Here is a 14,349-nt window from a genome sequence, read left to right on the forward strand (position 1 = left end):
AAGTAAAACAAGACATTTTTCCCCCCAGCACACTGAGTGGTATTAGAATTTGAGGTTAGAAATTCCTGTCTGGGCTATAACGCCCAAATTCACTATACTTAAAAGAACTGGGCCCAAATAATTATACGTATTCTACCAAATGAAACGCCAGCTATCTTAGCAGAGACTACACATATGCACATTGGGGTTTATTTTGGTTCACTCTTTCTGACAAATTCCTTCTTAGATGGACAAAACCATGTGCACTGCAGGTGGGGCAGATGTTACTTGTGCAGAGAGAATTAGATTTGGGTGGGGTTTTACTTCAAAGTGATATCTATATTGCAGTGTAAAAATAAAGCAGCCAATATTTACCCTGCACAGAAACAAAATAACTCACCCAAATATAATTTTCTCTGCACATTTTACATCTGCCCCCCTGCAGTGCACATGGTTTTACCATCTAAGAAGGAATTTGTCAGAAAGAATGAACAAGAATAACCCCTGTTGTTAGTATTTGTATTTCCCACTATTCCGCCACCAAACAGCCCTCCAGCTGTTGTGAAACTACACATCCCAGCATGCCGTGCCATAGTTTTAGCATCCCCTAATAGCAAAACTGTGGCAAGACATGATGGGACTTGTAGTTTCACAACAGCTGGTGGGCCATAGTTTGGCCATGCCTGGAATAGGTCATCTTTTAAGTGCTACTTTGCCAAGTTAATATCAAGTACTGTCTTGACATGAATGTTAATTGTAATACATTCTGCATTTGGCTATGTACAGTAGGTATATACTGTACTAAGTAACATGATTGTTTATTATGTGTTTGCTTTTCTTATCTGCTTAGTGGAAAATGTTGGTGCACAGTCTCGTGGTGCTGTCTTTGGCACTTGCTGGAGTATACTGTACTAAATGTGGTGAGTACTTCTGCAGGAAAGAAATCACTAAAATTATTTTGCTATCAGGGTCGGCTCTACCATTAGGCAGCTTTAGGCAGCTGCTTAGGGTGCCAGGATCTGGGGGGCGCCACCAAGTCTGACTACCATAAAATCAAGGATGTTTTTGAGGATCCTTTTTGTACTTAATGTAGGTGGCGGCAGTGGAACCATTAAGACCTCACCTCCATACTTTTCCTTGAGGCATACTTTGCTGCCCCTTCCTCTTTGTACTCTGTTGTGGGTGGCAAAGGGGACTTTCCCACCTTTCTGGGGGGCTGGGGTTGGAAAGTGGGTATTGGTGTCAGTATGGGAGGGCAGAAGTTGATGTTATGCCTAGGGTGCTGAGAAGCCTTACACCGTCCCTAGTTGCTATCCCATATGGATAGCAGCCAGGTAAGGAAAGACGTACAGTATATTCTAAAATAAGGGATGTACTGAAATATTGGTTTCTACTAATAACTATTTCAGTATCCTTATAACATAGATGAATAGGACATACGTTGGTTTACGTTGTTCTAAATAACAATGAAATTCAAATTAGGATGACCACGTATTACGCTGACGATAATGAACTTTGACATTCACCTTTGGAAAAACATAAAAGACACTGAATAATTTGTTATGCTATATGTTTAGATTAAAAGGCACTTTGTAAATAAAAACAAGGAGGGTTCAGGTGGCCATACACGGTGCGACAGCACCCATGCGTTTTGTACTAAATCGCATCGGATTGCACGCGTGCGATTTGCATGCGATGCAATGCGATGCGATCCGCGGGCAGTACAAAAAGTATGTGCAGCACTTACTTTTTGTACCGTCCGATGCGATGCCCGCGTATGGGCACCTTTACTTCCATATATTGATATACTGATTAATCTGGTCAGCTAGCCCCATCTTGGCAAACTACAGTAGCCATTTTTTACACTCAACATAATATGTATGAGCCCTTTTACACCAAAGGTTGGACCCGGGATATTGCCGCTCCAGTCCGGGGCAGGGCATGGTGTAAATGGGCTGAAAAAAAATAACACGGGTACTGTTCCCCGGGAATCTGACCCGGCAAATGTTCAGGGTCGGACACGGGGCTTATCCGGGGCTCAGGGTGGTGTAAATGGTCATTATCCGGGTTATTTGGTGGGTAGAGGGGCGCGAAGAGCTGATTGGTGCTTCTGCGGCTCTGGCAGATGATGTCATCTGCTGGAGACCCGCACAGGGCGCATGTAGCAGCGCAGCAGCAGCGTTACCACGCTCTCTCCTTCGGCACAAATATTGGTGTCGAGATCTAGACCTCTCAGCCAAGAATTGTGCTCTCCTCCTCCAAGTGTGAAGCAAGTAGCACAGGGTGAGAAGCTGCTTCAAACTCTCAATTGCTGAAAAGTACAGCACAAACTGCAACACAGCTACTCCGTCTGCCATCTTTGCTGCAATGCTGGGAGCAGAACCCACTCCCTCCCTTTTCCCTTTCTTGTGACCTCATCTCAAACAGCCCAAAGGTCCATTTTTAATGACACCAGCAAGGAAAGACAAGGCTGATCCGTTTTCAGTGTGAAAGGGCCTTACCCGGGAATAACCCGGATTTAATTGCAGTGTAAATGGGGTCTGAGGCAGGGCATGCCCTGGCAATTTCCCGTGTTCGATTTCCCGGGTCCTACCCGGTATTCTGGTGTAAAAGTGGTATAGGTAACACAGATTGTCATCCTTAGAGTCTATTTCTGAAAAGAAGCAAAACCTTCTGAATCTGCTGGCATGCTGGAATGAAGATAATGAAGAGAGCTACCAATCACATTCTGGGAATCCCACTGGTGGAGGTTATGGGTACAGGAGCTGCAAGGATATCAAGAAATCCGATAAGGATGCAGAAGGTGAGATGAGGCTATATAACATCAATAGCGACATGTAGAGAAGCTTCAACACAGTCAGCACATGTACTTTCTGTATATGCCAATGTATTCAGTTGTATTCTGACATGGCATATATCTACAGTGCATATACATACTGGGAATGTATTCACATCCACACATACAGTACATTCGGGAATGTATTCACATCCACGCATACAATACATACTATGCTGCTATAACAGGGTTGCCGACCCTCCCGGAATTTGCGGGAGTCTCCCGAAAATCGGGTCCTTCCTCCCGGCCCCCGGAAGGGTGGGCAACCCTCCCGGAATCAGGGGGACCCCCACTGAGCCCCCCGATCGCGGCATTTATATGCCGCAATCCGCGGGTCTCAGGGGAGGGGGCGGAGCTAAAACGGCACAATCGTGACGTTTTAGCACCGCCCCCTCCATGGATAACTGTCATTTCGGCTATTTCTTGTAATGGGGGCGGGGCTTAATGACGTCACAGTTAAGCCCCGCCCCCAAAACGAGTAATGCTAGATTCCTCTCCGGGCTTCTCCCGGAGAGGATTTCTTCAAAGTCGGCAACCCTGTGCTATAAGTGTTCCCTGACTTTTAAAAAAAAATGTAATTAATAATTATTACCATCATGTTACTCACACAGAGACTGCAGTATTAAGGGCAAATGTCCAATTATTTTTATCTTAAATCTCAAATATACATATACATATACACATACATATGCAGTGAAATCATGTGACTAATATACAGTATGACTCCTGTTCAGATGGCATATACATGCTGACCACTGAAGATGGAATAGCCTATCAAGCCTTCTGTGACATGACAACCAAAGGCGGAGGATGGACCTTAGTGGCCAGTGTTCATGAAAATAACATGTATGGTAAATGCACAGTGGGAGATCGTTGGTCCTCCCAGCAGGGGGATAACGCCAATAATCCAGAAGGGGATGGAAACTGGGCAAACTATGCCACATTTGGGCTACCTGATGGAGCTACCAGTGATGATTACAAGGTACAGTAAACGGGTATGGGTCATTGGATAGACAGCAAGTAGGTCGACAAGCATTAGGTCAACACCACTAGGTCGACATGCATTAAGGTCGACATGACTCAATTTCGACATGCAGGAAGGTCGACATGGGTTAGGTCGACAGGGTCATTAGGTTGACACAAGCATTATGTCGACATGGGGAAGGTCGACAGTCAAAAGGTTGACATGGAGTTTTTCACTTTTTTTGTCCCAAATTTTGACACAGTCGACATGGACACTGAAACGTAGCACTGCGTCTCCTCGCATGGCTCGCTGAGGTTACCATGCTTTGGACACGGTGCCTCGCTATACTCAGCACACTATTTCTCCCACCGCGCCCTAGTGGATGGTAGGGCATGAAATACTGCCTGTCGGCACATGTCGGCTCGGAAAAAAAAGTGAAAAACCCCATGTCGACCTTTTGACATCAGTCCCCGTGCGAACGAACGGCCGCAGCGAACGGAACTGAATAAGGTCCTAAGTGTTCTGTTTGTACAACATTTCTCCTTATCATATTTGTTCTGCCAGGACTTTCCTCCCATTATACCACAGAACATTGTTAACCCAAATCTATTTCTAGATGATTTCTTCCCCAAAATGCGCAATAAAACAAAAAAACATGGACTCATGTGGCGTATGAATGCATTTGTATTCAAAGCGTATAGGTAATATCACTAGTAGCAGGTGTGCCAGTTTTACAACACATTTCTGATTGGATGGGATTTCAAACACATATGATTTGGCCGTTTTTACCCGATTTCTCAGCCTGATCCATCAGAATCGGGTTAAATCGGCCCAAATCACATCAGTGTATTCACTTGTAACCAGTTTCTATTTCAGATCATTGCAGTCTATATTAATGTGGCACAGAACAGCTGAAAAGCTGAAATTGCTGAATAATATAGTTGACTCAATAGTCTATTGTTTCCTGTTTGCATCTAGAATCCCGGCTATTATGACATTGTTACCAAAGATTTGGGCATATGGCATGTTCCCAACAAGACACCCTTGCCCCAGTGGAGGAACTCGTCCCTCCTGAGATACCGCACTGAAAATGGCTTCTTTTCCCAAGAAGGGGGTAACCTTTTCCAGTTGTACAAAGTAAGTGCCTATTTAATGTGAGTTATGTTTGAGTCTCAAAAATCTGTTGAATTGTCTGTTATTTTAGACTCCTCCCATCATTTTGAGCCTCCACAATGCTGCCATGTATGTGCTGTCTGCTGACTACACACGTGATGTGATGACCTTCTGCAGTAACTTGCTGGGGTCCTGTCATTATTTTTATTGTCTGATGGGGTCCCAGAGCAAAATAGTTTAGAGATACCATGTAATGATACAAGTTGTGATCAATCAGCATCTGTTTTAAACAGTGTAACGTTTTTGGGCATCACACCTGATAGATAGGACTGAATATATATAAATTCAGCATAATTAAATTAGTTTTACATAACTAGTACCAGGGCGTACTTAAGTAACAGTTTGAAGTTAATCAACAAAGAAGCTGTATATACTACATAGTGTTTGTGCTGAATGGACACGTAATTGTTGCTTCTCCCTCAGAAATACCCGGTGGTATACAATATCGGAGGCTGTCTTTCACACAATGGACCCGCTGTTCCTGTTGTGTATGACTTTGGAAGCGCTGAGAAGACAACATCATACTACTCACCATTGGGAGCAAGTACGTAACATTTTATTGTGTAGTAAGCTGGAAATAATGACGTTTAAAGGTGACCTGTATATTAATACATGTTTCTCTCTATGAAGGAGAGTTCACTGCCGGCTATGTCCAGTTCCGAGTAATTAACACAGAAAGAGCACCTCTGGCTCTGTGCGCAGGTGTGAAGGTGACGGGCTGCAATGCAGAACATGTAAGTATCGGTACTACAGTAACATAGCCATACTTGAAGACTATTTACTTTTTTTCCTCCTGGTGGGAGGTGTATGGGGAAAGGGAAGAGGGCGTGTCACAAAGATTGCCTCATTGGGCCACTATATTGCCCACTACCCTGGCAAAATGAGTGGGGTCTACAGATGTGTCATCATAGACTGCGGCTTCAGTCACTCCAGTCTCTCTAGGCATGGCAGGTCTTTGGCGACCTGACCGCACCAAGCATTTTTTCCACTTAAAATATGCATCTTATTCACATATATAAAAAAGCTGGTGGCAACAAACTACTTTGCTAGATTACACTGATTAGTTTGATATGTGACACTTTTACGTCTATGGGGGATATCCAATCCCGGGTCACGACTGTCAGGCTGGTCCGACAGCAGTGACCCCTTCTCGGCTGGCTCGATGAAGAATCGACAGGCGGATTCAATGTCCCGCCTGCCAAACGCCGAAAAGGGGGCATGGCCGCGAGATGCGGCCATGGAGCTCGACAATCCACTGCCGTTCTCTGCAGAACGGGCCCCGGCTGCTTCTAAAGTCGGGCCCGTTCTGCCGAGATCCCTGTTCAAATCTGTTGGGAAAGACTGCATTGAATAGGGCCCGGCCGCTATTTCTCCCATCGGGAATAGCGGCAGAGGATTGAATACCCCCCTTTAGGTGGTATAGAACGTGTGCCAATATTTTCGGCATTCAGAAATATCAGCACACACCTATTCAATTTCAGACGTTTCCGTCTTCTTTACCCCTTGCAACGTTTCTAACAGTCGGAAATTGAATACCATGGGGTAAATTTACTAAAATGGGAGTTCTATTGAAGATGGGATGTAGCAACCAATAAGATTTTACTTCTTAACATAATAGAACATAATAGATAGAATCTGATTGGTTACTTTGGGCCACATCCCATCTTTGACAAAACTCCCATCTTAGTAAATTTACCCCCATCTGTTGAATTGACCGGTATTTCCAACTGTCGGAAATGTTCCGACATTCGGAAAAAAGATTAAATACCTCCTCTATGTGTGAATGAGTTCAAATCTGTATATGATACATTGATTGCTGATTTGATTCTGACATGTTTGGTTCCACCTCACTGTGACCTTGTATCTGTTTAACACAAATTCCTGTGCAGATAAAGTCGTAGCCCAGCCCAACATTTTGAGCAGTGCTTCCACTGTATCTGCATAGCAAATTAGTAGCACAATTTTAAGAAAAAGAGGTACATTACCCCTCTCAGAGTGGCGCTGTTGCCCTAGGCATCTCACGGCATACTACAGAATATTGTGTATAGACTCTAGGTTTAGGTGAGGACCCGTCCGTAGGCACCTAGGCTACTCTCCCAACATCTGGAAGACCTCTGAAAATCTAGCTATATTTTATTTCATACAAGGCTATATCATTTCTTAGGGCTCATTTTCAAAACTAAAGTGTTTAGTTTGTATATTTACTTGACATTTTTTTTTGCAGCATTGCATCGGTGGCGGTGGCTACATCCCAGAGGGAAACCCCAGGCAGTGTGGAGACTTTTCAGCTTTTGACTGGGATGGCTATGGAACTCACGCAGGATACAGTGCTTCCAAGGAGATAACAGAGGCAGCTGTCCTGCTCTTCTATCGTTAATCTGATGCTGTCATACTATCGCTAACATACATTATGCATAAAATTATATTACTCAGATTTTATATGGTTGCTTCAATATTTCTCTGAAATAAAGAAAATGTCCATACTTGTCTTAAGGCTTTGGTTTGTGATGGGGATTCCATCTATCCTATTTTTCCCTGAATGGTGTCTGCAGTCTAAAATGACAATGATATTGTACCTACAACTTGTTCCCGATAATAAGAACAGAATGTCCTAGTAAGAGCAATACCAAGCTGTCATTTCCACCTTACTTTCCCAGTGACAATTATTAAGGGACGGAAGACTATTGTAGGCAGTGGCGTAAGTTGGTTCCAGTGGCCCGGAGGCAAGATAAAAATTGATGCCCTCCCCCCACACTTTATATAAATATACTGTATGTTATGTATATTATGTTGAAAATAACAAGAGTTTGACGTCTATAGTCCTGTTAGGAGGGGGATTCAGCCACAGAACCATTATAGACGGCTTTCAATTAAGTGATTCAAGCATGCAGGGTAGGAGAGGTGCCCCCTTGGGAGCAGGAGCCCGGCGGCAGATGACTCCATTGCCTCCCAGAGTTCTGCCTCTGATTGTAGGCATGGACATATCTAAAATGGGTGCAGGGTGTACCCTCACCTATTCACAAAAGATACCTCTCTGTTCTGTTGGTGCTGCAGAATTAATCGTAATCATTGTGCAGGTGCTATATATCCAGAAATCTGTGCATGCATACTCTAACACAGGGCCTTATTCTGGTTGGTGCGTACATTTCCGTATACTTTCGGATGGCGTTTTTTAGCCGACTGCGCATGCGTGGGGAACGCTATGCGCATGTGCCACGCATGGACACCGTACTTGTTCTCAATAATACCGTACTGAAATGTGCCCCGCAATCACTCGGGAAATATGGGCGTGTTATGGGCGTCATTCGGAATGACACAGGGGCGTACTTTCAAAGTGGGCTAAACTGGGCGGAAACATGGGCGGACACGAGGGAGTGCACTTATTTTGGTAGGCGTGCATTCGGATAGCACGCCGAATGCACGCGAACAAAAAGGCAAGAAATATGCGGTGTCCATAAGCAAGTATTGCTTTGCGGACACCACTCGGTCATGCGCTAGGCAATCGGAACGCCTAATCAGGACGGACGCACCTCAACCAATGTCAGCTGAACACAATACACTCACCTACTTTACTCATTACTTGTTAATTACATGCTTGTCACTGCTTCAATTGGAACCATTGCAGCTTAAATGGAACATTACTAAACACACACATATATGCTGCACTTTTCACACACTTTTACACTGCAAATAATGAACACAACTTCATATTAATAATACAAATACACATGTCACTTCGACATGTATCAATTAAACCACACATTTGGGGAAAACAAAAAAACATTTATTAAATGAACTTATAAAATAAATGTCAAATCGCCACAAAATAAAAGGTAGCATAACAGGAAGACAATTAAATAATATATAATAAATCCATGTATTCTAAACATACATAGCCACAGCAGAATCATTAGGAACACATCAGGTGGCTTCACAACAAAAGTATAGCACCAACACTTCAAGTACAGCAGACAGTAATGGTAGCCGAAACTGGGCAACAGGGGAACCAAACATGACATTCGAAGCGAGGGCAAATGTGGGTACCCTCTGCACGGAATTGGACACAGGAAGCTGACACACACAGCTCAATGAAAGATTTGGGAAGACATAAGGGTGGAGATTAATGCGGACACAAGTTCATTTGTGGGCACGTTTGCCCCTGGCAGGCTCATTGCCACGTGCAGCAGCTCTTCGCCCACGACCACGGTCAGATGGTGGGCCAGGTGGAGCAGATGCTGGGGAGGGGGTGGATCGTCTTCCCCCTCTGGCAGCAGGGAGTGCTGATGGTGGTAATGCACCAGAAACGGATGACATTAGGACCCTATTGCTGGCAACTAGCTCCACCATAAGCTCATTATGGTGGAGGAGGAGGTCATTTTGCCGCAGGGCTTGATCAGACAGCACCTGCAGGCTAGCAGCAATTGACTGCTGGGTGCCAGCCATGGCCTGCTGGGCCTCAGCAATAGCCTGCAGGCTCCCAGCGATAGTCTGCTGGCTGCTGACCAAACCCTGCAACACCTCCTCGGTCCTACGCACCCGCTCTGATGCCGACTCTCCCTGCTGGTGAATATTGCCAAGCACCTGCCCCCACGTGGCCAATTCAGCCGCGGTCAGTGGCTGCTGCTGCAGGGGCCTGGTACTGGTGGCAGGTGGCACAGACTCCTCAACCTCCTCAAGAGATTCTTGACCAAGCGGTGGGGATGCTGGTGAAAGAGAACATTACAATTACAACACATTCCATGCAAAATTAGAACCAGCTACTTATGGCATGGCAAATAATTACCTTCAAGCAAAGAAGCCATGACTTCCGCTGGGGCCTCGTTGTCCATGGTGCTCACCCCCCGGACCTCCTCGACTGAAATGCAGCACTCTGCCATCTCTTCCAGGGGGGTGAGCTGCAGCTTTGATGGCATGGGGCCAGCCCCAGAGGTATGGCTGTGTTCCCACCGCTGGGTCAATTTCTTCTTGAGGTTCGTTTTGAAGTCGCAATCTGCAACAGATGACAACATGTGCCTCATGACACCAAACTTAGATTATATTAAATTAGAAAACCACCCCTTAGAAGATACACTCACACTCACCCTACAATAACTATCAATTCAATGACATGCCAAACATGTCTGTGCCTCCAAGCAACGTGACCGCCCATTGACCAACTCCATCTAATATCTAATGTAAACATTACTGGACTTGTACTGCTCAAATGTAACACACATGAACTTGCCTCTTCTTAACTTGCTCCGTCTCACGAACTTGTGGAGCCACCGCATTAATCTCCGCCATTATGTCCTCCCAGATCTTCCATCTCCTTGTGTGTGTGTCAACCTGTCCTGTGGACACTCGATCCAATCCCGTGCCCGGGGCACCAGGATGGCAAGCTCCTGCGCTTCGTATGCCATGTTCCTGCTGCTTGGTTCCTCTGTTGGCCTCTTTCGGCCACGCCCACGGCCACGGCCACCTGTCGCTGTACTTGAAGTGCTGGCCAGGCTACTCTGTTGGGAAGCCACCTGCTGTGTTCCCAATGCTTCTGCTGAGGCTGAAGATGGGCCAGCTGACGATTGGCCTGATGTAGATGGCCCATCTGGCTGCTCTTCCCCCAATGGCTGGTCTGGGTTGATGGGGACACAGGTGGTGCTGGAGTCCATGCGGGCAAATAGGTCCTGCCACTCCTGCTCTTCCTCAGATAGAGATGCAGACATGTGTGCAACCACATTGCATTTGTCTAACACACCTTTATATACTATTTCTCTAATTGGCGTACATCAGCGACACCCTGCGTTCCGTACGGCCGCGTTCCGTATGGCCGCGTCAACCGTGCGGCGCATAGGCCACGCCCCTAGCTGGGGAATTTTTTTTTTTAAAAACCTGGCAAACTTAGTAAGTCTGATTTAGTAGGTAAATGCAGATTTTTACACCAATGACCAAATAAAACTGAGGTCAGACATGAAGGGGGACATTTACCAAAATGGATTCGTAAAAAAAAGGTGTATTCGTAGGGAGAAATACACCTTTTTTTTACGAATTTGTATTTTCGGGATTTACAATCCCAAAAATACAACAATTCGTAGTCCTAAAGATGGAACATTCGTATTTGTAGTTACAAATACGAATGCCCTACACCATCGATAGGATACGACAGAAATCACCATTCAAAAGAATGGTGGTTTCTGATTTACTAAGCAGCCGTACTGATAATACGGCTGCTTAGTGGTGTAAAACACCCACGCAAATACGACAGGAAAATAGAACACCATTTTCCTGTTCTATTTGCGTTTTAGCCTGCACGGATCAGTCAGATCCGTGCAGGCTTCAGTGTAAAAAAAATAGAAAAATTAAATAAATAATAAAAAAAACGGCGTGGGGTCCCCCCCACAGCCGAAACCAGCACCAGGCTGACAGAGCCTGGAGCCGGTAATTAAAAATCAGGGAACCCGACAAATAGGGGCTCCCCGATTTTTATCAACCAGCCCCAGGCTCCAGGTCCGGGGCTGGTTCCCAAAATACGGGGGACAAAATGACTAGGGGTCCCCCGTATTTTAAGAACCAGCCCCAGGCAAAACCAGCCAGCAGGGTAATGCCACAGCCGGGGGGAGACTTTTTATGCAAGTCCCCCCGGCCAAAGCATTAACCCTACCGACCAGTCAGCCTGGCCAGGGGCCCTGGGGGAGTGGGGACCCCCCAATAAAGGGGTCCCCCCCCTCCAGGACTTACCTGACCAGGCTGAAGCCTGGTGCTGTCCTCGATGCCCCTGGGCGGTGGGCATCGAGCTGATAGCGGTGTAAAAAATAGAAAAACCATTGGATAACCACAAGTCCCAGCCTGCTGGGCATTAAAGGGCCCGCTGGGTCTTGTAGTGCCACCGTAAAAAAAATAGTTAAATAAAACACACTGACACCCGTTTTAAATAAAAGTTTAATACACACATTACATACATACTGATACTTACCTTTCTTGATCCCGTAGGTAGCCCTGGTCCTGATGTCCTGTGTCGTCCTCCAGGTCCATGTCGGCTGTCTGCGTCGTCCTCCAGGTCCATGTCGACGGTCCGTGTCGTCCTCCAGGTCCATGGCGGTGTCCGGGTCCGAAGAAATCCATGTTGGAGCTGTGGAAGGAAATCCTACTCACCTGGTCCTGCGCTGAAGAAGTCTTCTCTTGATCCGACGTAATCCAGGTAATCTTCAAGCTGTCGCCGGTCCCCGCTGTCTGCGCTGTCTCTGCATCACGCTGAGGAGAGATGCTGAGAAGTTTCATATTCGGCGCCTCTCCTCAGACTGAATTCTATTGGCCGCCTAGCAGGCCAATCAGGAGCCGACCGTGCTTACGCTGTAAGACCGTGCAGAATCTGTACGTGTCCACCGCACACGCAAGGTTTGTATGTCGTCCGTACACACGCCCTGTTCTTAAAGAGTGAGTCCGTCCGAATGCGGAGGACCGGTGGGCGTTTCTACGGACGATGTCCGCACGCCACCGCACAGCGTGGCGTGCGGACCGCTCCGTAGGAAATCGGGAAAGTACACACCGATCAGAATAATGCCCACAGTGCCAGAGTTGACTGAGGATATATGCGCCCATTCCAAGACTAGATAGAATGGCAGATTCTGTAATCTATATCTGTGAAGTGAGGCTAGACAATATGTGGGTTGGCTTACTAGCATAAGCAACTGGCCTATAGTCAGAGACTTATCAAGAAAGGGGAGGGCCTGTGTGCAGCCTCTGTATGCCCCTCCCCCTCCTTAAACCTGCATATCCTCAGTCGACTCATGCATGGAATGGGATCATTGGGTTGACCTAAAGATGGTCGAAAGTCATTAGGTCGACACCACTAGGTCGACATACTGCAATGTTGACAGGTGTTAAGGTCGACATGGGACAAGGTCGACAGGTGTTAAGGTCGACACGAGGATTAGGTTGACATGGTCTCTAGGTCGACAGTCAAAATGTCGACATGGGGTTTTTCACTGCAGCACAAGAGGGGCAGAAAATAATTATTTTTGTTAATTTAATTTTTTTTTAGGAGTGTTGGGGGGAACCGCACAGACTAAGAAGCATGAATTTTTCAGTGTATGTGATACCGATATAAAAACTACTTCATGACAAATTCTAGTAGCTATGGACTGACGGTGCGCCCAGCATTCAGTGAAAGTAACTGAATAAAAAGTTTTTGTTTGCAAAGAAGCAAACCAAAGACAAAACACTCTTTGTGGGCGCTCTCTGAATATGTATTTATGAATTTCATTTAAAATGTAACTTTTAATTACACCTTCGTAAAATAAATATCAAGAGCTGGTACAAAAAACAAATATATATAAAAATGTTGTGTGATTGGATCAGATTGGATCAGTTGCCCGCCTCCGTGTGGCGCATAACGCCATCATTGATAGTTGTACAATGTGATCGTAGGCAAAAATGATTCGAGTACCGTATACAATCAACACATAAATGTATTGTTTCACACTAAATAGTTAAGGGACTGGTTACCGCAACGGCGTTGGTGCAGATATTCAGTTAGCAGACTATACCTCACGTAGTAAGTATTCCCTTTGCAACCGTCTTATGGAATGAAAACCCTTGTTACCACACCCGGTCTTCTCCAGGGGTCTCCCACCTGGGTACTGCCCTGGCCCTTCACTGCTTGGCTTCCAAGTTCGGAAGGGTTTGGGCAGTCCAGTGAGGTATGATGGTATTGATCGGGTTAGTATTCCAGAGCTGATTGTAAGGTTATCTGCAAAACTGCTTGGATGTACTCCAAGTGGAATAGTTACTGAACAAGAAAGGGTTTCAAACAAACATGCTATAAATCTTGTTAATAGGAAGCTACGCAATCTTTCACAATTCCATCCGCAAACAATGAAAAAGGGTACTTGTGTAGCTTCACGGCGCCACCGCGCGCCCACTCTAGCTTTGAATATTGGCAGCTTGCCAGACTGCCTTACTATACTAAGCTACGTTATCAGCGTAGCGCCTGTTTGAAAGCTAGCAACTCGCTAGCTGCCTTACTTCTGTAATCTACGTTACAGCATATCTGGAAAGTGCCCATACATCACCTCAATCGATTGTCATTTCAGCTGTTTTACTTCTTTTCATAATTTAAATAGAAGTAGGAGAAGACGAATTGGGAATGCCCCCACATATAAAAAAGAACCGCAGATAATACCAGATTATTAAACATGTTTAAAAATATGATTCAGCAATCGATTGGCGATCCCGATCAATTTTTGTCTGGGATCGCCAAAAGGGGGAGCCCACAAATTAAAGATTAATTGTGACAATCATCTCCAGATCTGAGGATTGTCACAATTAATTTCTGATGTATGGGGCCCATTAGGCAGCCTGGCAAGCAGCCAAGTTTCAAAGCTAGAGTGGGTGTGCGGTGGCGCCGTGAAACTACACAAGTACC

General features: G+C 45.6%; 1 protein-coding gene and 1 pseudogene across 1 annotated transcript; one reads left to right on the forward strand and one right to left on the reverse strand.

The window, feature by feature from the left end:
• The first annotated feature begins 831 nt into the window (after window positions 1-831).
• Window positions 832-7,404, forward strand: LOC146009038 (intelectin-1-like). The gene is made up of 7 exons (XM_083149030.1): window positions 832-899; window positions 2,624-2,782; window positions 3,550-3,797; window positions 4,758-4,916; window positions 5,376-5,496; window positions 5,583-5,686; window positions 7,177-7,404. The coding sequence occupies exons 1-7, from the start codon at window positions 836-838 to the stop codon at window positions 7,327-7,329; spliced, it is 1,008 nt and encodes a 335-aa protein (XP_083005156.1). The 5' UTR covers window positions 832-835; the 3' UTR covers window positions 7,330-7,404.
• Window positions 7,405-13,520: 6,116 nt separating this feature from the next.
• LOC146011781 (5S ribosomal RNA) lies at window positions 13,521-13,638 on the reverse strand (annotated as a pseudogene).
• Between the last annotated feature and the right edge of the window lie 711 nt (window positions 13,639-14,349).

Source organism: Crinia signifera, chromosome 6 (genome assembly GCF_055691185.1).
Source record: "Crinia signifera chromosome 6, ASM5569118v1, whole genome shotgun sequence".
NCBI classification, from domain to species: domain Eukaryota; kingdom Metazoa; phylum Chordata; class Amphibia; order Anura; family Myobatrachidae; genus Crinia; species Crinia signifera.

Coding starts and splice junctions, on each gene's coding strand:
- LOC146009038 (XM_083149030.1), top strand. CDS start 836: ATGTTGGTGCACAGTCTCGTGGTGCTGTCTTTGGCACTTGCTGGAGTA. Junction 2,783..3,549: donor ATCCGATAAGGATGCAGAAG/GTGAGATGAGGC, acceptor ACTCCTGTTCAG/ATGGCATATACATGCTGACC. Junction 5,687..7,176: donor CGGGCTGCAATGCAGAACAT/GTAAGTATCGGT, acceptor TTTTTTTTGCAG/CATTGCATCGGTGGCGGTGG.